Below are 23,911 nucleotides of genomic sequence, written 5' to 3'. Positions count from 1 at the left end.
TGGATGAGGTAGAATATGTGGCTGTGCCTCTCAGATTCAGGATCACTTGCCCGTTTATAAGAGCACATTTTGTTCGCATAGATGGTTTATCTGATTTTATTTTGATTGGTGGCAAACTTTGTTTGCTTTTCACTGGTTTGACTTTTGAAGAGAAGCTTTTTGTTGCATGCAAGGAAAGCCTTAGCATCACTTTCTCCCTCTTGTGTGTAGCTGAACCAGGTGTGCTTTGATGATGATGGCTCCAACTCTCCCCAAGACAGGCTGACATTGTCTCAGTTCCAGAAGCAATTGCTTGAAGATTATGGTAAGTTAACCCAGAGACTGTGAGTGAGTGATATTTGGAGTTCTGTATATGTATGCACGCCTAGTAGTTTTTGTAAAATAAAGGCAGTGTAACAAGTCGAGACCTTGAGTTAGAACTCCCATCATCCCTGACCACTGGTCCTGCTGGCTAGGGATGATGGGAGATGTAGTCCAACAGCAGCTGGAGACCCAAGTTTGAGAAACATTGAGTTATAACCATTTAAAAGGTGAACAAGCCAACTTAAATAGTTAAGGGTGCCTGAGAAATTGGTAATTCATGACTTGAATTACTGGCATGTGAATCTGACAGTAGTATAGTTTTAATAAATGTTTATAGTTATATAAATGGTCAACCACCTTGAACATTTTCAGGTGGGGGGGTTAAGCAATAGATAATATTGCTTCCTCTGCTACTTTACTTTTTATTTTAACTTTTCTCTAAATAATCATAGGTCAATTTGTTGCAATGCGAACAATGTTTGATTTTGTGACTAGTTTCCTTCAGCTTCAGTGTGCTGTGTCAGGCACCATCCACGCTAGCTGTGAAAATACCTAACCCTTCATTCTTGTGTCTTTCTTCAGGCGAGTCGCATTTTGCAGTGAACCAGCAGCCATTTCTCTACTTCCAAGTGTTGTTTCTGACGGCCCAGTTTGAAGCTGCCATTGCTTTCCTCTTCCGCACAGAGCGCCTGCGCTGCCATGCCGTTCATGTTGCCTTGGTCCTTTTTGAACTAAAGCTGCTCCTGAAATCTTCTGGGCAGAGTGCACAGCTTTGTGAGTATGGATTGTGTTTATCCTGTCCTTTGTCCATCTCATTTGTATCCTGCACAGAATATAAAAGAAACCATCAGAGCAGAAGACTGAAATAGGGCAGAAATTTGTAAAAAAAAAAAAAGGGTTAGCTTAAAAAAAATGGATTAATTGCTTGATTGCAAATGAGAAATTGTGCCCAGATCAATGAAATGAAGATCTTTTGGACCTAACCTGGTTAGAGAAGAGACATAGCTCAGTTCTCTCAGTGACTAACCAGATAAATGCTTCAGGGAAACCTACAATCAGGATATGTGCACAACAGCAGTTTCCACACGTTATCCCCAGCAGCCATTATTCAGAGGCATTTACTGCCTTTGGCACTGGCATTAGAACACAGCAGTCATGACTACTAGCCATTGGTAGCTTTATTCTACATGCATTTATCTAATCCCTTGTTAAAACTGTCCAGGTTGCTGGCCATCACTACATCTTATGGCAGCAAGTTCCAAATGCTCTGGGTGAAGAAATGCTTCCTTTTACCTGTTACGAGTCTTCCAATATTCAGCTTTATTGGATCATCTGTCCACTTTCTCTACACCCTTTATGATGTTATACTCCACTATCATGTCCCCTACCCAGCCCCTCCTCACCATTTTTCTATGCCCAAACCCACCAAATACAGCAACCTTTCCTCATAGGAGTATTGTTCCAAGGTAAAGGTAAACGGTGTTTCCGTACTGTATGGCACTTCTCACAGTGTCCCGTTGCACCGGAAGCCATTTAGTCATGCTGGCCACATGACCCGGAAAGCTATCTGTGAACAAACATTGGCTCCTTGGACCTGAAGCGAGATGGACCTCAACCGTCCAGGGGTCCTTCACTTTTATCCTTTACCTTATTGTTCCAACCCTGCAGTGATTTTTGGTTGTCCTCTTCAGAACATTTTCCAGCTCTACAATTCTTGCCCTTGGTGGTCCAGCCCTTTGATAAAGTTCCTTTATTCAAAGTGCTTGCCTGTGGTTAATCCCTGCAGACATAATGAACATCTTTCATATGAATGCTGCCTTGCTTGGGGGAAAAGAGAGATTCATTTTCCTGTCCCTTAACTTTTCAGTAAGCCATGAGGCAGGTGACCCTCCGGCCATCAGACGCTTGAATTTTGTCCGCCTGCTGATGCTCTACACCCGCAAGTTTGAGTCCACTGACCCTCGAGAAGCCCTGCAGTACTTCTACTTTCTCAGGTGGGCTCCTGTAGCAGCAGCTTGAAGGCTGGGGTGTTATTTTAACAGCTGCTGTGTTAAAAGCAGTCAAACTGCAGTGCTTTTCTTCCTTTCTGTTCTTCTTTTGCAGGAATGAGAAGGACAGCCAAGGGGACAACATGTTCTTGCGCTGTGTGAGCGAACTAGTGATTGAGAGCAGAGAGGTATGCCAGGTTCCAGTTGCACCTTTTCCTTCCTTAGTTTAGGGTGGAAATCACCCTTCTTCAAAAGGAGCTTCCAGTGCAGCAGTGAAACCCCATCACCAGGGGTGTTAAATCCTTAAATCACAATATTGCAGTCATCCCTCAGAGTGTTAGCACACCCTCCTAACTTTATTTTGTTTTTCCTTTTCATGGGTAGTTTGATATGATTCTTGGAAAGCTGGAGAATGATGGCAGTAGAAAAGTAAGTTCATATATAATGTTTCACCACCCCACCCCCACTACTATTTGATTGCTGGCTGTAATTATTGTTTTTGCAGGTTCCCTGTTGGTTTTTGAGTATTGAAATTAATTTCTCAAACTTAAACACGGTTATGGTAAACCAGGGTTCTTCTTAACCCAGGTTCTAAACTAGTTTCAAATCTGTCCCGGTTAACCTCAACAGCAGTTACAGTGGGTGTCATAATTCCCAAACTTTCCAAGGTCTACAGTCTGTGCTGGTCTTTAGCCACCCAAATAAGCAGCTTCTTGTGCCTCAAATAAACACGCAGGAGATTATTCAGACAGCTCAGCATTACAGGATGATAGAAAGAAACAATTAGCACAGGTTAGGGAACTAAACCCAGAAAAAGGACAGGTGTGTTCCTTCAGCCTTTTCAGATTCCTCATCAAATCCCTCCACCTCCTATTAGTGAAGGGCAAAGAAAACTAGTATGAAGGGGCAGATCAAGAGAAAGCCCCTTCCTCCTCATTTTTCTGATATCCCACCAGGGAAAAATGTGAGATAGGTAGATGTATGTATGTGTATATTATGATTTCCAGCTATGGTTCTCCTAACCCTAGAGACTTACTCAAAGGGCCTGACGGTAACTTAAATCAAATAGTGCCAACGTATTTTGTCCCTGCAATGCCCATAATTCCACCTTGCCCTGTAGCCCCAGCAGACAGAGACCAAAGAGTGATTTTAGAATCAGAAAGGGAGGAGAGGCAATGGCATTTGCTTTCTGATACTAAGAAACTCACTGCCACAAGATTGTTAACAGATTTAGATTACAATCTGAATCTAGGCACAAAATTGTGTATTTATATGTACCTTTAAAATCCATAAATAAGAATAAAAGGGGGGAGCATGGAAGGCAAGGGGTGAGGAAGGAATCTCTATATTTTCCCAGAAATAATTTACAAATAAAATTAGCCATAATCTTGCATACAAAAATGTTGTTGCCAGTTGATAAGACTCATCTAAAAGTTTATAGTATTTCTGTTGTCCAAGTATTTTATCTCCCTTCTTTATTTGTATTCTTTCATCAGCCTGGAGTGATTGATAAGTTTACTAAAGACACCAAACCACTTATTAATAAAGTTGCTTCAGTGGCAGAAAGTAAAGGTCTCTTTGAAGAAGCTGCCAAACTTTATGACCTTGCCAAGGTAAGCAGGTTTTCATCACTGCTGGCCAAGAAGCTCGTTTAATTTTTAGATCAGTAGGGATTAGCTAGGAGGCATTGTGGACTCTGGAAATGTGACCTGAATTTACAACACTAGGGCCAGCTGCAGCCTCTGAATCAAAGTATGCTTATTTTTTTCCTTTAGTTATCTGGTCCTGTATGTTTCTGGCCTTTGTTTTATCTGGCCTTTCAGGATTCCTTCTGTGCACCACTCTGAATAGTTAATCTTTGTAGAAATGTTCACAGGATTGGACCACCAGATAGTAATATCTGGTTAGTAATGGCAATGTGTAAGTTATCAACTAATTAGCAGTTTAGCCATGTCAGATTGAAAAATAGCAGAGCAACACACAACAGTTATCTGAGCACTACAGGAAAATTATTGGAACAGTGTCAGCTCAAAGGGGTTTTATTTAGATCTGTTTTTCCTCCAACATCGGCACCCCTCCCAATTTCATATGCCAAACTGCCTTTGAAGCTGGATTAGCTGCTCAATGGAAAGAAGGTCAAAAGTGCCACTGGGTTAGTAGAAGTCCCTCGGGTGAGCCAAAGCAGCTCTTTGGACTCCAGCCTCAACTGTGTGCTAAAAATAAAACAAAATGTTGCACAATCCAGATGCTGTGCAAACATGAGCTGGAGTTTGTGATCTGTATCAGTTGTGCAGGTTGAACACATCTGGGTAATTTCTCAGATTTTTCCTATGCTGTTTTGGCATAATTATTTTTGGTTTTGCTTGAGATGAGAGGGACAAGGGCACTGAAGCCCCAGCCACTGAAATTCCCACTCAGCTGCTTCTCTGTTTTCTGAGACTTCACCAGACCTAGGATGAGAAAAGGACAAGAAACTACATTTGTTTGTTTATTTTTTAGTGAAAGTGGAGGCTCTCAGGGAGCAGAGCAGTACTACTACTCCTGTGCTATTCCTCCACTCCCTCCAAAGGATGATGCCATAGATCAGGAGCCAAGAACCCTTTTTTCCTAATGAAAGTTGCATTCCCTCAGGGCTAATCTATTGGGAGTCACATGCTGTCATTGGGGCAGAGGGAGGACTGGAATCCAAAATAGACAGAGGGCCCTCGTTTCTCTCTTCCATTTCTATCATGCACATGCACACACATTTTCCTCTCCACCACAGGAGGGCTGCAGGTTCCACCCCTACAACAACCCAAATGTCTTAAGACTTCTTTCATGTTCTCATACATTGCTTTTACTGCTGAAGATCTCAGTTTTTCTTGGGAGTTTCTACATTTTACAAAATAAAAAGTCTCCCCCTGCCCCCTACCCTGGACTCCCTTGGTTGTGTGTCTTTGAAATGCATCTTCTTGTCTCTGGGCTCTGCAGTTCTTCTCTTCCCTGTTTGCACTTTCCTCAGAATCCAGACAAAGTGCTTGAGTTGATGAACAAGTTGCTGAGTCCCGTGGTCCCTCAGATCAGCGCTCCACAGTCAAATAAGGAGAGGCTGAAGAATATGGCACATTCCATTGCTGAGAGGTGAGAGAACATCCTCCAGTAGGGGAACTGAGTTTCATGACCATGGTCACTGTAGCTTGAGAAATACCTTTAATGATGAGTTTGTTGAAAAGACACATGGCTTGGATGTGTTCCACACTGCTTTTTGTTGCTGTGCATTTTTAACATTCAGTCCTGCACTCTTGCCAGGTGTGTTTGTGTGTGTGTAAATTTATGCCATTATCAAAACGAGAGGAGAAAGTCCACAGGAGAGTGAATCTAGAAATATAATCTGAACAGTTTTATACTTAACTTAATTCAGTAATTCTCCAACTCCATTCTGGAATGAATGAATGAATGAATGAATGAATGAATGAATGAATGAAAGACTTTTGTCAGTCCATAGAAACTACCCACAGAGGAGGAGGTTCCCACACAAGCTGCGAAAAGCCTGTATTCTCCTTCAGTGTCCTGGCTCCTCCCATTTATTTCACCAACAGACATGCAAATCAAGCTAAGTTTCACCCCTTCTGGTGGGAGGAGCTCCCTGTCAAGTTCTGATCCTGCCTGCTCCCCATAGAGTTGCTGTGCCCCTCTGTCCCCTTGCCCACTTTATTGCCATCAGCTCAGAGCAGCGGCAGTCCAAAGTTATCTTCCACATGTGTTGCATGCAGTAGATTGCAAATTCTACATTTCCAGCTTAAAAAAAAGTCAGAAAGCAGGAGATGTGAAAGAGTCAGTACCAAGATAGACCTGGCATAAAGTAACTTCATGTGTTTCTCCCTCCCTTGAATCAGCTGGGTAGGGTGGCGACTCTAGTTTTCTTCACCATGGTTGTGAGTTGGTCTGCAGTCCCCAAGCAGGTAACTCACTGAGCAAGGGTGGTGCAGAAGGGTGTGTGCATGACACAGCTCCAGCCTAGGGCCAGTGAATCCAGCAGCAAACAGACTAGAACTCCTTGGCCCTCCTGTCAGCTTGAAGCCATGAAGTCACTGGTTGGCCCCGGGCAGTTCTCTGTTCTTTCAACCTCCGTTCCTCCCTCCAGGCTGCAGTATGGAGAGAACAAGATTAACTGTCCTTACAGGGTTGCTGGACAAATTGCTGAGAGAATGTGTGGGAAGCAGTTTGAAGCACTATGTAAATGAGAAATATACTCATTCCAGGGGAAATGTCCATTCCTGAAAGTTCAGCTGCTTGCAATTAACAAGTGTTGCACACATATAGTACTGCAGCCTTTTCTCAGATGGAATGTGACTTGTTTTGTTTTTGTTTTTTTCAGATATAAAGCACAGGGAATAAGTACAAAGAAACCCATTGACTCCACATTCTACCTCCTGTTAGACCTCATCACCTTTTTTGATGAATATCATGCCGGTCACATTGACAGGGCCTTCGATGTAAGTTTCATGTTTTTTGTTTGAGAAGATAAAGCTATTGGGATCTGCAGTTTGACGAGCCCAACAAGGAACATGTAGATAGCCTTGGAGACTCACAAACAAGGCATGGTGGAGATGGCACTGCCTCCTGATTGCTTTTCTCTTTTTTATAAATATTTATCAAGATTTTACAAATTATATCAAACAAAACAATACACACAAACACAAAAAAGAACAAGTATAATTTCAAAACCTTATTTTCTTAAAACTTACTTCACCGACCTCCTCATACCTCCCCTTTCTGCATTCCCATTTCAAATATTTAGTTCAGCAAATCCTCACCCTTAATTTTATCTAATTGTTGACCTTTCTTTTCTTTTAACTTAATCTTTACAGCTGTACTCCATTTAATTTCTAAAACCACATCATTCTAGCACTCATTAATTTTACAATGTTTCTTAAGATAGTTCTTAAATTTCTTCCAATCTTCTTCCGCCGTCTCTTTCCCCTGGTCTCGGATTCTGCCTGCTTTTCTTGTGGTCCTGTGCTTATGTAGCCCAAGAAAGCTGGTGTAATAGAAATAAAGGGGCATGGGACTCCAGGACTGGGACCTCTGGGAAAATCCAGTGAGCATGAAGCAGGCAAGAGAGCAAGCCCTTACAGCAGGTTGTGGGGAATCTGTTGCTAGACTTCATCTCCCATCAGCCCTGACCATTGGCCTTGCCAGCTGGGGCTGGTGGGAGTTGGAGTCCCCATCCATGCCTTACAAGCATAGAGCTAATGCTGGCAAATGTACTTATGGCTGATGGTTGTGAAGCCTGACCTGAAAGTTGTTAAAATGCTACCACGTCAGAAGTAACCAATGAGCTACCTGGATGGACTCTCTCCAGCGTCTGAGCAGGCATCATAGCCCACAGATCCTTCTGAACTACAGTCTCAGGTGTCAGCACTGATCTGAATGCTCCTGGTTCTAGTCCTTTCTGCTCCTAACAATCTCTGGTGCTTTATATACCAAGGTATACTTTCTTGGAATATGGAAGTTCTGTTTTAGGTAAAGCTGATCTGGGTCTGTTCAACTTCAGATAGCAGGTGGAATTGAAGGTGACACGTATTTTAGTGCTTTTTCTATATTGAAAACAAGAATCAAACTCCTAGCCGAGCAAAAGATGGATTCCATCTCTTCCCCTTTCTGCATAGTGTGCTAGTTTGCTCTGTGCTACAGGAAATGGTTTTTCATGATGGAGTGTTTCAGTCTTCCGATTCCCCTGAGTGGTTCAGACTGTTAGTGCCTTTCAGGTGTTTTGGACTGCAGCTCCTATCAGCTTCAGCCAGCCTGGCCATTGGGGAAGGCTGCTTTATCACTGGATAAAATGATCACTGTTCAATACTCCACCTTGTGCTATGAATGCTCTTTGTTATGCATTTGGGGGGGTGGGGAATCCTCAGGCATTTCCTTGAACGCCTTTTAAAGATTAACAATGCATTGATGTGGCAACAGTGCAAGCACTATGAAGATGCTGCTTTTCTGATGACCACCAGGAACTTAAATGAGAGAATTTTCCTGATCTTAGGCCCAATAAAGAGGACAACTAAGTGGTCCTTAGCACAGTATTTCTGGTGGTAGATTTGCATAGTTTAAAGTCCTGTTATATGCTAAAACTTGCCAATTAGTATGCGCTCACAAGGTATATACTAGGGTACATACAGAAGTTTGGTTCAGAGCTTAAATTAAACTGTATGCACTCAGTGCAAAAGGATAGTGTGTGTGTGTAAGGAAAAGTGACTGAACACAGAAGAAGATATTGCACACACAAACTGCCTGCAAATTGTCATCTTCCTTCAGGACAGTCCATTGTTACTCCTGTGCTTTCGTTACAGATCATGGAGCAGCTGAAACTGGTCCCCCTGAGTCAAGAATATGTGGAGGAAAGAGTAGCAGCCTTCAGGAATTTCAGTGATGAAGTAAGCAAGCCACGGCTGTTTGGTCCTTCCCCTTTTCTTCCATGAGTTGCGCACATCCAGGCACCTCTGCCATGGGGACCTGCAGATGCTGTGCTTGGGGGGTCCCTTTCCTATTCTCAGGATGCATCTGCCTGCACTTGCTCCCCCAGTGCCACTGAGAAGGGCAAGTGTGCAATCCAACAGACGCTGCATAGTTCCTGGCACTGAGGATCAGCGAGTGTAAGGGGTGGCTTCACCCATGCCTGTGTCATTCTCTGTGATCCTCCTTGTGTGCTGCCACACCTGACAGGAAGCTGCTGCAGGTCCCAAAACATGATTCCAAATTGAAGCTCAGATGTATTTAGCTGGAAGTAGGAAAAACTCTCCTGGAGATGCTGTAACTTAACTTCCTCTGCCACCTTGAGAGAGGTGGCATCATTCCCCTCCAAAACGTAATTGCTGTGTTCCAGAGTGGCAGGAGGTCTTGCTGTTGTGGGGTCCCAGACACATAGTGACTCACCTGAGCAGGGAATGGGTTCCCCCTTTCCCCTTCAGTGCCGTGAAATGCTCTGCATGCTGATCCCCATTTCCCAGCACCAAAGAGAGAAAGGGGGAGAGCTGCCTTACTTGTGTACTTACTTTCACGCCGGAGCATTTGTTTTGGGTCCAAGATGTGAACAAGCTCTGTTCGCACTCTGCATTTATGTTTGAAATCTGATATCCCAGCATGACACTGGGTTGGGGAAACTGGTCAGTCCCCATATATTGATTCTGTTCCTGTGTCAATTTATTATGAAATTCTTTTTTTAAAAAGGGAAATATTTGCTTTGTTGTCAGGTTGAGCCCCCTGCAAAACACAGCCTAAAGGGGGCTGATAACATCCTGATGCCTTTCTGTCAATAGTAATATGGTTGGGGTGGGTGGTAAATCTCTTCCTCTTGCTTAAAGAGGTGGAATCGAAAGTTACCTCCAATCTTTCAAACACATCTTAAAGAGGGCTTGTCGATAAGATAATTGGTTCATGCTGCAAAGTGAACTTGGAAATCAAAAGACTGGATGGATGAATGGCAGCCAGGGAAAGTGGAGAGGGGTTGTTTTGTTTTTGGCTTCTAGCCTCAGAACATATTGATTTCCTGAGTCATCCATTTTGTCAGCTTTCAGCCAAAAGCTGCTTATCATTCATCAGTTGCTTCTGGGCAGCTTGGTCACAAAAACCAACACAGCAATTTGGCATTGTGGAACTCGGCTCCTGATCAGTACACTAATCCCGGCTCAAAACTCTCACCCTTCAGTGAAAAGATGAATTTCCTGCTTTTCATTCCTTAATGATTAGTGAGTGAATGAAGTGTGCTTTCTTCTTGACCTTTTTTAAAAAAGAAAAAGAAAGATGAACACATCCAATTTTACCCCAACTTTATTTAATCCAAGGTTTAATTCTGGAACCCTATAGTATCAGCACTTGATTTCTATCATCTACTTGTGCAGCAATTCTTAGTTTACAAGAATGCTTTAAAATTCTTATTCCTTAGTTTATCATTTATCTTAACTATTCTTCAGACTGTGCTCCAGGGAAAACCAGGATTTCCCAGAAGCTTGTCTGGGGTTCCCCAATGCGAAGTTCAGGGATGATAGATAAGATTCCCTAAAAGACATCTTGCCCCTCCCTGCCAGTCTCCCCATGCAAGATGAAGCTGCAGGAGGGTGTTGGATGCCTCCACAAGGGCATGTTCAGTTCACCCTTGGTGTGTTAACTGGAAAGGATCTACAGAGGGAAGAAGTGAGCTGCAATAGACCTACCCAGTACCCGACATAAACTGCATCTGCACCCCAGCATGTCCCAGATCTTTTGCAATTTGCAAAGGGAAAGCTGGGAAACTGTCCATTAATGACATAAGTATATTCCTGTGTGTCTAGTTTTCTCAAGCCTTGTTGGTTGAATGTGGTGTATCAAGAAAGTGCACTACCCAGTTTGACTGCCTGTGGGGCACAAATTGACCCTTGGCTCCCTGCCTTGCCTTTCATTCCTTTTTGCATTTTATTTTCCCTTGTTTTCGCAGATCAGGCACAATCTGTCAGAGGTCCTCCTTGCAACAATGAATATTTTGTTTACCCAGTACAAGAGGTTGAAAGGCACCAGCCCAGCCACCCCTGCCAGACCCCCTCGTGTCATGGAGGACCGAGATTTGGTAAGCTTCTCTTCCCTCAATCCCATAAGACGCTGTGTAGGTCAGGGATGGAGAACCTGTGCTGCTCCTGATGTTGTTTGACTCCGGCTCCCATCAGCCCCAGCCAGCTTGACCCAATGGTCAAGGACGATAGGAGCCGTAGTCCAGCAACATTTCCCTGGAGAGCCACATGATCCCCATTCTTGCTGTAGGCAGGTTAAAAACAAGACTAATCATGGTAGGCAATGTTGCCGGCCCAGAGTGTTAGTTACGGCATTTATAATAACAGTAATAATTATATTTTATTACTGCTTCATAGAGAGAGAACTGAGAAATTACAACTATCTTAGCGAGGCTCACGAAAAGATCCCTGCTCCGAATCTAATCCTATCCTTGGACCACACTGGCACATGTGAATGCTAAGAAAGCTTCCTGAGCTTAGATGCCTGTCTTGAAATGCAAGCCCACCTTATTGTTTTTGGGGCCAGGATAAGCCTGCTTTCCTTTTACTGGGGAGGCAGACCAAAAAAGTGAATTGGCAAAGGTCATGCCATGAATGCATCTGAGGTTTGCACCTTTGGCAGCACTGGAAGAGTCCTCTCTTTGGAAACTCCCATTCACAGCAGGGTTTGGGCCCGTGGAAGGGTCCCCTCCTCTGGGCATGTGGATTATTGTTTCATGGCATACCCTTGTGTTCACACAACTTCACTCCCTTTCTTTCTTTGGAAACTCTGTTTCAACTGATTTAGAGATGGGACCCAAAGGAGGTGTTTTCCTGTCCCATATGCCCACATTGTGCCCAAACCTTACTAGTTTGGAAGTTTGGAAACACCACCTCATCCACACTTGACTCTTTTTCTGCGTGTTAAGTCTTGAATCAAATGGAAATCCGTAAAAGGTAGCACTAAGAGAATACAAATCCAGCCATTTCAGTGTCATTGCAGGTCATAACAACTGTGTTTATTTGCTTTGGGATTTTTACTGGCAGCAAAGGGCATTCTCATGCCCCCTTGAGAAAGGAAAGGGAAAGTAATTGGCACTGAAGGCATTTGGGAGGTACCAGCTGGGGTATTTGGGTGGCTCCTGCTTTTGATTAAATAATTTATAACAAATGGAACACCTGCACCTCCAGGCCTCCTTTAACCTCGGTAGAGAGGGCAACAGCAATTCAGTTCTAAATTGTTTTCCACAAACAAGGACGGGAAGAAAGGGGCTCCACCAGCCATGCCAATCTGTCCCCGAAGACCTTTGAGGGCAATGGTATTTCAGTCTCCAAACAGAGCTGCATCATCATAATCTTCTACTGCTTATTTGTCTAGAAGTTGCTCATAACATATTATTTTATTTCATAAAATTTATATAGCACTTGCTTTAAATTTTTTAAAAGCCTTCAGATTCAAAGATTACAGAGAAATAGTGCTGATAGGCATCAGCATTCTGATGGCGCCTTGCACTGAAATGCCTGATGGCAACTCCCAGTGGCATGTAGATATTAAACAGCACTGGGGGCACCCTATAGCATAACTGCCAAGGGGCCTAAAATAATTCTGCCGATGCCACTCTCTGGACTTGGTTCCTTAGGTAGGACCAGAGCCACAGTGACACAGGGCCCCAAATTTTCATTCTACAGAAAAACCGCAGAGACACAAGCAGGAGCAAGGTCACCCTCCCCCTGTGTAAAGTTAATCCATCAGGGTGACCAAGGCCAACTCAGTCCCAGGCCTGAACCCAGATTATTCCAAACTCAATAATCTGTGTCATCCAGGAATGCTCACAGCTAGCTCACCGCAACCCTCTCCACCACCTACTCCCTCAAAAAAGGTGTATTTGTAACTGGTCTTTCCAGTTCAAGGGGTCCAGGGCTGATTTTTTTTTTAAGGAGCTGCCTGCACCACCACCTATTTGAAGGCAATAAAGACTGTCCCCTCATGAAATGAAGCATTAACCACATTCTGGATCCAACCAGCCAGCCCCCCTCTTGTTAGATTTAATAAGCCAAAAGGGACAGAGATCAAGAGGGCACAGGGTCAGACATATTGCCGCCAGTACCAATCAACTGCCTGCATTAGCTGATACTGATCCCACAACCCATCTGGCACTGGGTACTTCATCAGGAAGTGCAACACTTGCACAGTCAAGGTTTCTCTGAAGTCAAGTGGCTTTAACCTCAAAGTGCGTAGCTAGTCAGTCTCAGCAAGAGTCCTTGGGTGCTCCAGAGGTCCCTCCCCCACAGCAGGAGTCAGTAACTACAAGACCCTCCAAAATAACTGCTGGCTGGGTGTTAGAGGATAAGGAGTTTTTGTGAGTTCAGTTAATTCTGAACTATTTCTGAAAGCATATCACGCAAACTTGGCCCTCCAGATGTTTTGGGACTACAACTCCCATCATCCCTAGCTAACATGACCAGTGGTCAGGGATGATGGGAATTGTAGTCCCAAAACATTTGGATGGCCGGGTTTGCCTATGTCTGAAGCATATGATCACTCGAACCACATATTTCAACTCTGATGGAATCAGAGCCAAACACATATTTATTTGATGCATTTATAACCTAACTCAAGATATCAGGGGTTGAACCTAGACTTTCTACATGCATAGAAGGTCCTCTGCCAACAATTGTGCTCTGTGACCTTTGCTCTTCCTCTAAGCGCAATATTACCCAGCCCCCACAGATTACTCCTGGTTGCACACATACATCTATTTCTGGGATGGTCATGTTGCTTGGTGGTCTACAGCTTCATTATTATTTTTTTACATACTTTGTATTTAGATCTGTCCACCCATCCTTTCCATTCTAAGAAGAGTCTCTCACCTAATATCCATCTCCAGTTAAAATATAAGTCAAAGCGTTCTGTTTCTGTGCTTTGTAGAAACTCCGATCTCAAGCTCGGGCGCTGATCACCTTTGCCGGCATGATCCCCTACCGAACCTCAGGAGACACCAACGCACGGCTGGTGCAGATGGAGGTCCTCATGAACTAGGCACCTTGGGAAACCTGCCAGATGCTGTTGGTACCCTCAGTGGGCGGCCCAGTTTAAGTTGGGGTTTTTTGCTTTTTGTATTATGTACTTTGTCAACCACAATAAATTTTTTTGATTTATATTTGTTTTGACATTTTGCTTTACTTTTGCCATTATTTATGTTCACTTATTCATTTATTTTGCTTTTTACAATATTTCTTTGTTTCGAGAGGTGGGGGAAGGGGGAAGCTCATTTTAATGAAGGAGCAGGCTCTATGGAGGCAGGCACTGTGTCCTTTATTTTAATTCCTTAGGCTGGGGTCATTGATGTTTTTCAGTCCATGGGCACATTTTGGATTTTTAAGCAAGTGCCATAGGTATACCACGTCCCTGGACATTTCTCTCCCTGCATCAACCTCCCCTCCCTGTGCCCAATCCCTGGGAGACAGAAAAAGAGAAAGTACACACACACACACACTTTCCCAAGTGATCTGGGTAAAAGTTTAAACTAGCAAATCTAATCCGAGCCTCTGAAAGGGGAAGCTGGAAAGTGTCACTCAGTTTTCTCTTTCAGTTCTATGTCCTTCTCAAGGAGAAACGGGTTACCATTCTCACCACCTCATGAACAGGGGGTGGGCAGTAAGATAAGGTTCATCTTAGATTTTGTGGGTGTCAGGGGAAAACCTCGAGGGTACTGTTGCACTTATGGTCACCATGTTGGCAACTCTTTTCCTAGGAAATTGATGAAGCTTAATTTTCTACTGCTATGAGATGCGAGAGATGTGTTGGTCCTAAATTATATCATATAATTAACTCTTACCTGCATTGGCTGCAGGATATTTGAATCCCAAAGTGCTCTTGCACAAATGACATATCCACTAGCTGAAGCCCACCCCCTTCTTGCAGCAACCCCCCCCCCCACCTGTGCATCTCTGGTGGATCTTCCAGCCCTCAAGGGTGGCTTTTCAGGGGGTACAGAGGATGGCAGTGTGGAGAGGGGCAGGCAGGGACTCCTTGTTGCATGAGTAGAGTCCCATTCATGCATCCTTGGGTTCAAGCCATCCTGCTGCTTACGTTCTGCAGCATTCCCTCACATGCAATGGCATGCACTCCTTTGGAAAGCAGGGAGGTGCAGTTGAATACTTCTAGAGCATGGGTAGGCAAACTAAGGCCCAGGGGCCGGATCTGGCCCAATCGCCTTCTAAATCTGGCCTGCGGACGGTCCAGGAATCAGTGTGTTTTTACATGAGTAGAATGTGTCCTTTTATTTAAAATGCATCTTTGGGTTATTTGTGGGGCATAGGAATTTGTTCATTTTTATTTTCAAAATATAGTCTGGCCCCCCACAAGGTCTGAGGGACAGTGGACTGGCCCCCTGCTGAAAAAGTTTGCTGACCCTTGTTCTAGAGGCTGTTTAGGTCCCTGATTCTCCAACAGTGAGGTCAGTGTCTCCAATTTCAGTGTGGGAGGCAGCATCCTCCCTGCCTCCTCATAGTCTAGACCTTGCGTCTAGACTTCAGTGCTTCTGTAGATCAGGAAGGTGTAGAGTGAAACTATAAGAACTGCCATTGAAAACATCAGCATCTGGGGTTCCATTCTTCCCCTCCATAAGATATAGTACAACTGGTCCTGGTAGCATTTCATGCCAAGCATTTCTCCACTTCTGCTAGTGATGATTAGTGATCCTGAGCAGGGAGGAATGCTCATCGCCATGACATTAGGACACAAGGTAAGTTACCAACTTAGTGCCTCCTGAATGTTTAGTAGGTGGAAACTGTAGTCTGAAACATCCAGAGAGCACTAGATTAGCAAAGGCTGTTCTACCTATTAGGGAGGGAGGTGGGGCTGCCATAAAAAAGCAGGAGCCCCACTTCATACAGTTCCATAGTTGGCTTCTCCCTTCTTTGTGGGTGTTCATGGGGAACCCAGAATCAACAGTCAGAATATGATTAAGCAAATCAGCCTTAATTTCTCTGTTGGTTTTGTTTATTTAAAATATATCTTAACCACCTTCATTAAATGATTCCAGGGTAAAACACAAGTTGGAACATACAAATAGATTTTAAAACCAACAAACTTCGCAAAATGCAACAAGACAAAAACAAACAGAAATCCAACAAATCCAAAGAGTGGAATAGGGCCAACAAAAATCATCACTAATCTACAGCATGATTTGCTAATCGGCTGCTTTGTTGTGGCTTATTTCAAAAGTGATTTTTTTTAAAGGCAATAACTGAGAACATAAAGAAAAGGGGGAGGGATGAGATTAAGAGCTGGAGAGAATATGATAGGAATTCCTGAAGGGAGATCTGTGCGAGTGCTGTGGGTGCCAGTCACAGAAAGAAAGTAGTGTATAAAATGACATAATACAAAATGGCTACCATACCTAAAAGAGCAGAAAAAGGGAGAAGTGTGCCACCTGAATAAATGGGGGAGGGAGAGATGTGAATGCCAGCCTCTGCCACTCTCGCAAACAAACAATTTCCTTTTTTCAGAAGGCGGGGGGTACCCCTGGCATCCAGTCATATGAAAGCATGTTTAAGAGGGCATGTTCAATGGAGGAGAAGTTGAGATAGTGTGGCAGTGTGGATTTTGGAGGATATATTTACTGAGACCTTTCTGCATATGCCAAGAGCTGCTCGTGAGCACATTGGTGCCCATGGGCACCATGTTGGTGACCCTTGGCCAAGAAGTCATGGCTGTGTGGCAGGTGACAATAAGTTGCTAAACTCCATCCACATGTACGTACATACATACATGGGGAACTCATGTGCACAAGAAGTTGCCTGGAGTATCGCCAGCCCCAAGATCACTTGCTATGTTTCAGATGATGCTTGGGCACAGCTCTTTGGATAATACGATACAGGCCCATGCAGTGTCAGGTGTCTTGGGTCAGCCTTGCACATGCATACCCCAAACCACATTACATTTTTACAATAAAACCTCACCATTCTTTAAAGGTGGACAAGTTTATTGAGACATGGACTAGGCAACAGCCTACGTAGGTGCACTGGGGTGGGTGGTGAAGGTGATGGACAGATAGATACTCACACAGGTCAAGGTGTGCAGATAAGGTGAGATGGAAACCCAAATGCAGTACCTGTGAGTTAATCAGCTGCTCAGAGCTTGAATCACAAAGGATCAATGAACCCCATAGCTGGGGTCAGTTGAGGATTAATTTCCATGATGCTCTCACGTGTGAGATGATGGGTCTTTGTAGGAGAAGACAGGCCTAAACCATGATTTAAGTCCTGATAAAATTGAGTTGGATCTGTCAATGAGCCCAGTGTGTCGAAAACTCACATTTGTGCCATTTCTACTGTCAGGAAAAGGGCAGCATAATAGCCTGGAGTTGGAGCTGGATATTCTGAGCCAGTAATTTATTGCAGTCCTGCTCCCATTGGGTTTTAGCAAAGGCTTTGAAATAATGGCTGCTTGTGTTCCATAAAAATGATTCTAAAAGCATTTAAGATAAATACAGAGCTAAACCAACTTTGGGTATCTCATAATAACTTGTTTCCCTGGTGAAATAATGCAGGGTGACATCTGGCTAAATCATTGTCAAATTGACCTGTTGAAAGCAATGGATTTAAGTTACTTGACTAATAGGCTCTTTAATAGGTCCTTCTGCAAACAGAAAAGCACAATTACACACACACACACACACACACACACACACACACACACACTGCTAGAATACAAACCAAAATTAAAATATACGATGGCAAACTGTTCAGGGAAAGAAATAAATGTTTGCTTCCAATCAATCAACAAGCAACTATCTCAAATCTCAGTCTGCAAATCTACCCACTCTTCTCTATTGATTGGAAAATATTAGAATTACTCCATCCAGTAACTCAGCACCAGTATAAAGGGAACAAAGGGAGGGTGCTAACTTATTATTTGCATCTTCCATGTTTAAGCCATAACCCCTGCAGGCCTCTTCCCCCCCCCCCCACACACATGAAGCTAATTCTTAGCTAATAATAATTTAGCAATAATGTACATGTGTTCCTTTCAACCCTGTTTGAACTACCACTAGCTCCCAACCACCTGATTTCAGTAAAAACTGGCAAGCAGCACTGGTGTGGCCCCTGTCCATTGAGACATCACAGGGCAGGACCAGTTAGTGTGGATTGAACTAGTCAGCTCAGCTTTGCACAGCCTGCTACTCTCCAGATGTTGTCAGACTGGAACTCCCGTCATCCCCCACCAGGCACTTTCACTGCATGCTCACGACAGAAACTTCCCTCCTCATGCCAAACAAATGAATAATGCTTCTTTAATTTCAAAGATGTATGAAAGTTTCTGCTGAAAGAAGAAATGGCCATTCACAGTCTCTCTCCTAAAATGTTTTCTGTGCATTTTTTAGGGAATGGGCACCATGTTCCTAAGGTCTTCTAGTAAATTGATTTTGGCACAACATCTCCACGCTGGCTGGAAGTGGATTTGTGTCACCTGACTGTTCTCACTGGAGTTGGGAAGAATTTGGTTCTCCCGTTGGCAAAAGGGAATTGGGAGGGTCATTTATGCCATGGTAGCTTAAAGCAGGCAAGATGTAGCACCCATTTTCTTTATTTCAACCATTCTAAGTTTAATTTTAACCATATTGAGGCTAATAACCCTAAAACTTGCTTCATTCTGAGAAATTAAGAGACACCCCTGCTTTAGGTAACAATCCTGTGCATTTGGTGGACTGGGCACATTCCACTCATGATTGAAGCCCTTTTCAGGTCCATTGATTTCAGTGGGAATCTTAAACGTGTGCATAAATCTCTCCCATTGAAAACAATGCAGTGCCAAAGTGCTTAATTCTGAGTGGGTTGTGCCCTTTCCTCTAGGATAAACGTTACAAATATCAATAGGTTCAAATAAATGTTCATAGAATTAGGCTGGATATTGATGGAGGTCAGTATAATCACCAGCAAAGGAAAGTTGGTGGGTTCGGAAAAGGAAATATTAAAGATTGCTTCCTCCTTCAAAAGGTAAAATATGGAGATTTGGTATTGCTGTTAAAAATAAACAAACACATACATTGAATAAATGGTAAAAGGTGGATGATCTCAAAAGGAATTGACAGTTTTAAACATATTGTTGTTTTTATCAGCCACTGTTTTTTCCAAATTCTGTACATGATAATGCGGCTGTGTGCCTCACTTTGCAAAGGACAGTCTTTTGCTGCTGTTATTAACCATTTTTTAAACTTGACTTTTCCAAAATAAAAAACAAATACAACAATATACATTAAATCATAATAGTAGGTGTAAGGGAGTAGAATAGCTGGAGGTCCAGCCCAGTGCCCAGAAAGTCAAGCAAATAGAGCTGTACTATATCAGAGAATTCCCCATTTTTCTTGTGGTTATGGTCACCTCATTTGCTGCCAGTTATGTCCTCTGTCTACTGTATGATTGGGAGGGGTAGACATCTGATTCCAATATTGAAGTATTAGTGGTTTAGCCACCACAAGTACCCTTAGAAGCCAGCTAAATTGTCCCTCTGTCAGGTTCCAAAGAATTGGTACATAATTCAACAGAACATTAGCATCCATAAATCTCATGGTGGTGTCCAAAACCATATTCATGGGGCTGATGACTTCTGACCTAAAGGACATTCCTCTCCTTGAAGGGCCTTCCCCATTCCAAGTTCAGTTTAAAGATAAGAAAGGAAAGCTAGAGAAACCTTGAAGGTGCCCATCAGCAGTTTAACTCCCTGGCAGACTGATCAGCCACATCTGGCCTGTCTTCCCCACTATGATGAATGACATGGATTTTGTTCCTGTTTAAAGACAGTGGGCTGTATCCAATTAAATTGTATTCAGGTCATGCCCACTGAAATTAATTAAATTACTTAGGTGTAGAATTAATCTATTTGGCTTCTTGTTGGTTGTCATCATTGACCTGTTGCTTGCATTAAATCCTGTGATGGGCCTTGGGGTTTGAATGAATGAAATTGTCTAAGAAGAAGAGTAAAAAAATGCAAGCGTGGTGTGTTTTTTTTAAAAAAGTAGTGTGATTTGTTCTTGAAACGAGACATCGGCAAGCTGTTTTCCAAGGTGGATCAGGAGCCTGGCAGCCCCCAGCCTGGAGTCACGGTATTGTTGCTGCAGCTGGTGTTGTGAATCAGGCCGACAAAAAGCGCATCTTACTATCCGGCTATTTCACTACACCAGGGTTGCATCATACCACTTGCCTTCCCTACGCATCCAGCATCTGAGAGGCTGCAGATTCACTCCAGTGTCGTTTCCGTTGACTCTCTTCCGTTCCTCTTCTCTTTTGCCGCGGACTCTCTTCCCAACGCAGCTGGGATGTGAGTTTTGAAAATAAAGCTGCTTCAACAGCAGATGTGTGCGTATTTATATGTGTGTGTTGCTTCCATGATATTGTGAGTGTGAAAACCATGGACTACTCTATATCCAGGCTTTGGAGAGCCGCTGGGCAAGGGTGGTCGTAGTCCTCTCTATGAAGGGCTGCCTGATAAACATCTGGTTTAGATATTGCTAAGGAGAGAGAGCAGGTCCATCAGCTGCAAACTCTGCTGGCGCTTGCATCACCTGGTCAAAGCCCTCCACACTCGGGGGAGATGGGCTATATCTCTGTTTAGAGTAATTATTCCCCATTGCGTGTCTATGCTCTATAAATTAGTGAAGACACCTTTTAGGCACATATTTCTCCATTTTGAGGAGGTGGTGGCAGTGGTTATGGTGATGCGCAAGTAATTCCTGACTCCCTGGCTTTGCTGTTCCACTGTTTCCCCACTGTGCTGTGAGCACCTTTCAGCTGGGAGGCGCATACCACACCAGAAAGTAGATAGAGTTCTTCAGGGAATAGACCACAGCTCGGAGGCAGAGCCCAGACACTGTACACAGGAGGTTCCAGGTTCAATCTCTAGCATCTCTGCTTTAAAAAAGGACAATTCAACAAGTAATGGGGAAGACTTCTCTTGGCCTGAAACCTTTGCAGCAAGAGGAGTTAGTATTAGCCATCCTGGCTATGCACCACCTCCATAGCTATGTTCTACCTCCAATGTCAGAAGCAGTGTGCTGGGAATCACAAGGGGGGAGAGAGCTGGGAAGCTTGCAGGCTTCCAAGTGGCATCTGGTTGAACACTGTGAAAACAGAATGCTGGACTAGATGGGGCTTTGGCCTGATCCAGCAGCCAGGCTCTTCTCACATTCTTGTGAGTGTGGTTTTCCCCAAAGCCCTAAATGAGAACAACCTGGCATTACTTTGGATTTCTCCCCCTGCCTCTCCAATTGGTGTCTAAAAGCCGAGTCCCAAAGCTGAATTGGCCCACCCTCTGAAGCCAGCTGTAATTTGCAAAGGCCATTTCCATCTGTGAGAGCAGCCTTGGCTTCTCAGTGGTTATCTAAGTCCCCTTGGAGACATGAACAATTCAGCCATGGAGCCCTGCAGTTGTAGCAGTTCTCATGATGGTGGTGACTGGAGTGGGGAGAGGCTGTGTTTGTGGGCTGGTTCTTTGGTGCCATGGAAGTACTGTAGTTCAGCGGCAGAGCCCCTGCTTTGTATGCAGAATGTCCAAGGTTCAATACCCAATGGCCTCTTCAGGTAGGGCTGGACTGGTGGTCTAACTGGTATAAGGCAAGGGTGAAACCGCAATGCAGTCAGTAACCCCAAGTAGGAACTTGCTAACACAACAATCAGGACTCCTTAATAAGAACACAGTAGCTAAAATATATCCTGTTTTTTAAAAAAATAAACATAAAGCCTACTGCATTCGACAAACACCCAAGAGGAACAGCAGAAAACATTTTCCCATTAACCTGATGACATGAGTCACAGTGCTGAATTTCAAGTGGCTTTTCCAGAGCCAGAACTGAGCTTTATGGCTGGGCTTTGACTGGCTGTCTCTCGAGATCCTTATCTGTCACCGCTTTTAAATTGCCATGTGACTTTGGAACTCAGGCCTCCCAGTGCAATGGGCAACAGGAATCTCGCTTTGCATATTTTCCTGGCAAATTTTCTTAACTAGGAATGCTCATGATAAGCTATCCAGTATGCTCTGGAAATGAAACATTTTCAGCATTGCTGTTTATACTTCTAAAAGTGGTTGAAAATTGGTGGAGGAGGAAGAAGAGGATATTATTATTATTATTATTATTATTATTATTATTATTATTATTATTATTATTATTATCTCACCTTTCCTCCAAGAAGCTGAAGGCAATATACATGGTGTCTGCTCCTTCCCCATATCATCCTTACAAGAGGTCTATGAGGTTGGTTAGGCTGAGAGAGACTGGCCTGTGCTCACCCCATGCCTGAGAGCAGGATCTGAGCCTGGGCCTCCCCATTCCTGGTCTGATACCAATGGCAGTGCCACACTGGCCTTAGAATGGGATGAGGGAGGGAATGAATCTAGAGCCAAAACAATTTTGCTCCCATAAATTCTTAGAATTCTCCACCATAAATTTTGATGCAAAGTATTTCCCAGCTGTCCTCTAAATACTGAACATTTTGCTGAATGTTTGACATCTTGATTTGAAATTGCAGGGTACTTGATTTTAAACTAGGCAAGTTGGCCTGTGCTTAGGCCTTTAAGATCTGAAAGCTGACCTGCAATGGGAAATGATGCTTTCCGGGGGAAATAATTCAGAGGTGATTTTTTTGTGAAAATGTGGGGTTTTTTGCAGAGAAGGATTAATCCCTCTTCCTGCAAAGTGTGGTCCCATTCAGGATTTGTTCCCTCAATGACTTAAACATGGGAGGAAAAACAAGTGAAGGACATTTCACATTGCATCCAGTTTGGCTTTTAAACTATAGCACAGAAAATGTACTTGTTATATTTCCTTTCATATCTGCTGTTTATTTTAATTCTCTTTTTAAAATCCATTGTTAGATGTAATGGGGAGGCATCTGAAAATTGTAATTTGTTTTATTTATTATATTTTCCTACCCTTTCTTGAAGGAGCTGAGCACAATGTGTATGCATTTAATCCCTTGTATCTTCACAACAGCCCTGTGAGGTAAATTAGGCTGAGAAACAGTAGCCAGTACAAGGTCACCCAGTGTACTTCAAGGCTGAGTAGGGAGCTGAACCCAGGTCTCTCCACTCTAGGCCCAACCCACCAGGCAACAATGAAATTGACTTTTCTAGCTCACCTGTTCTTTATTAGAGTTAATCATATCACAATATTAAAATGTTGGTGAAACCTTTCATGTTAATTGTGTTTTTATTAAACATTTCAATAGCAAACAAATAAAGATCATTTGCTTGTTCATTGTTTCTTTCCTTCCATTACTCTTAACTTTTCTTATATTAATGTTGCAAGATCTAAGGATTTCTGCATCTCCTTTGGTAAGAATCATTGCATGGCTGTTCTGATCTTATCTGCCTTATGACACTTCCTTTCCATCTGCAGTCCAATAACCTGCAATGAAATGGGTCCGTGACTCTTATATCTGTGGCATAAAGTGAATTTAAGAGCTTTGCCACAACAACCCCTTTTAAAAACGGACATTTGTGATTAGGAAAGTGATGGGGAAATGCCAAAAAAACAAAACAAAAAAACCCCCCGAGATAATGGTCAATTGACAGGAAGACATATAACCTTCATGGAAAGAAATCAGGATAAGTGTCCATTGCTGTATAACTTCCCTGCAAACAATCAGGGCAAATGCTTTATAAGCCTCCATGGTAAGCTTTGTGCAAGCAAATCAGGATGAACACTCAGCCAGGAGGTCAACTAGAAGAGACCCTCTTCTCCTTCCTCAGAGGACATGCCTTGCCTGACCCAATTACAGTATAAAGGAAACACAATGTACTCAAACAGAATGAATCAGAAAAGTATCTCCATTCCAGCGTCCCACTAATACTGTACTGTATTTTTAGCTGATATGTCCTCAGGACTTAATTCAAAATCTGTTATCATAGACTTGATCTAGAACGCGAGTTGGCGAGCAAGTCTTTAGCAATCCCTCCAGGCTACTCTTTTCAACAACCAGCTCAGGATGGTTTGAGCCAATTACTTCCCTCTGTTAAGAGTTAACTGAGCAGGAGGTCGGCCAGTTTTTTCTGGTTCCGCGGGGTATAAAGTTTCCATGCCCCCCTAGATGCTGCAGTAGATGCTCAAAATCTGCGCC

At 43.4% G+C, this 23,911-nt stretch overlaps 1 protein-coding gene across 3 annotated transcripts in view; it reads left to right on the top strand.

Moving 5' to 3' along the window:
* NUP93 (nucleoporin 93) overlaps positions 1–13,951 on the top strand; it is a 73,758-nt gene extending 59,807 nt beyond the window's left edge. For all 3 annotated transcript variants that reach the window (XM_083511460.1, XM_083511461.1, XM_083511462.1), the window contains 11 exons: positions 211–304; positions 886–1,077; positions 2,171–2,297; positions 2,407–2,479; positions 2,676–2,720; positions 3,788–3,904; positions 5,293–5,411; positions 6,649–6,766; positions 8,624–8,707; positions 10,744–10,872; positions 13,722–13,951. In XM_083511460.1, the coding sequence (XP_083367586.1) occupies positions 211–304; positions 886–1,077; positions 2,171–2,297; positions 2,407–2,479; positions 2,676–2,720; positions 3,788–3,904; positions 5,293–5,411; positions 6,649–6,766; positions 8,624–8,707; positions 10,744–10,872; positions 13,722–13,832 (1,209 nt within the window). In that variant the 3' untranslated portion in view covers positions 13,833–13,951. The remainder of the gene's footprint in view (positions 1–210; positions 305–885; positions 1,078–2,170; positions 2,298–2,406; positions 2,480–2,675; positions 2,721–3,787; positions 3,905–5,292; positions 5,412–6,648; positions 6,767–8,623; positions 8,708–10,743; positions 10,873–13,721) is intronic.
* Positions 13,952–23,911: the final 9,960 nt, after the last annotated feature.

Source organism: Podarcis liolepis (assembly GCF_965112155.1).
Source record: "Podarcis liolepis genome assembly, chromosome: 7".
NCBI classification, from domain to species: domain Eukaryota; kingdom Metazoa; phylum Chordata; class Lepidosauria; order Squamata; family Lacertidae; genus Podarcis; species Podarcis liolepis.
Note: the sequence above shows the minus strand (reverse complement) of the source record. Positions and strands in the feature narration are given on the sequence as shown.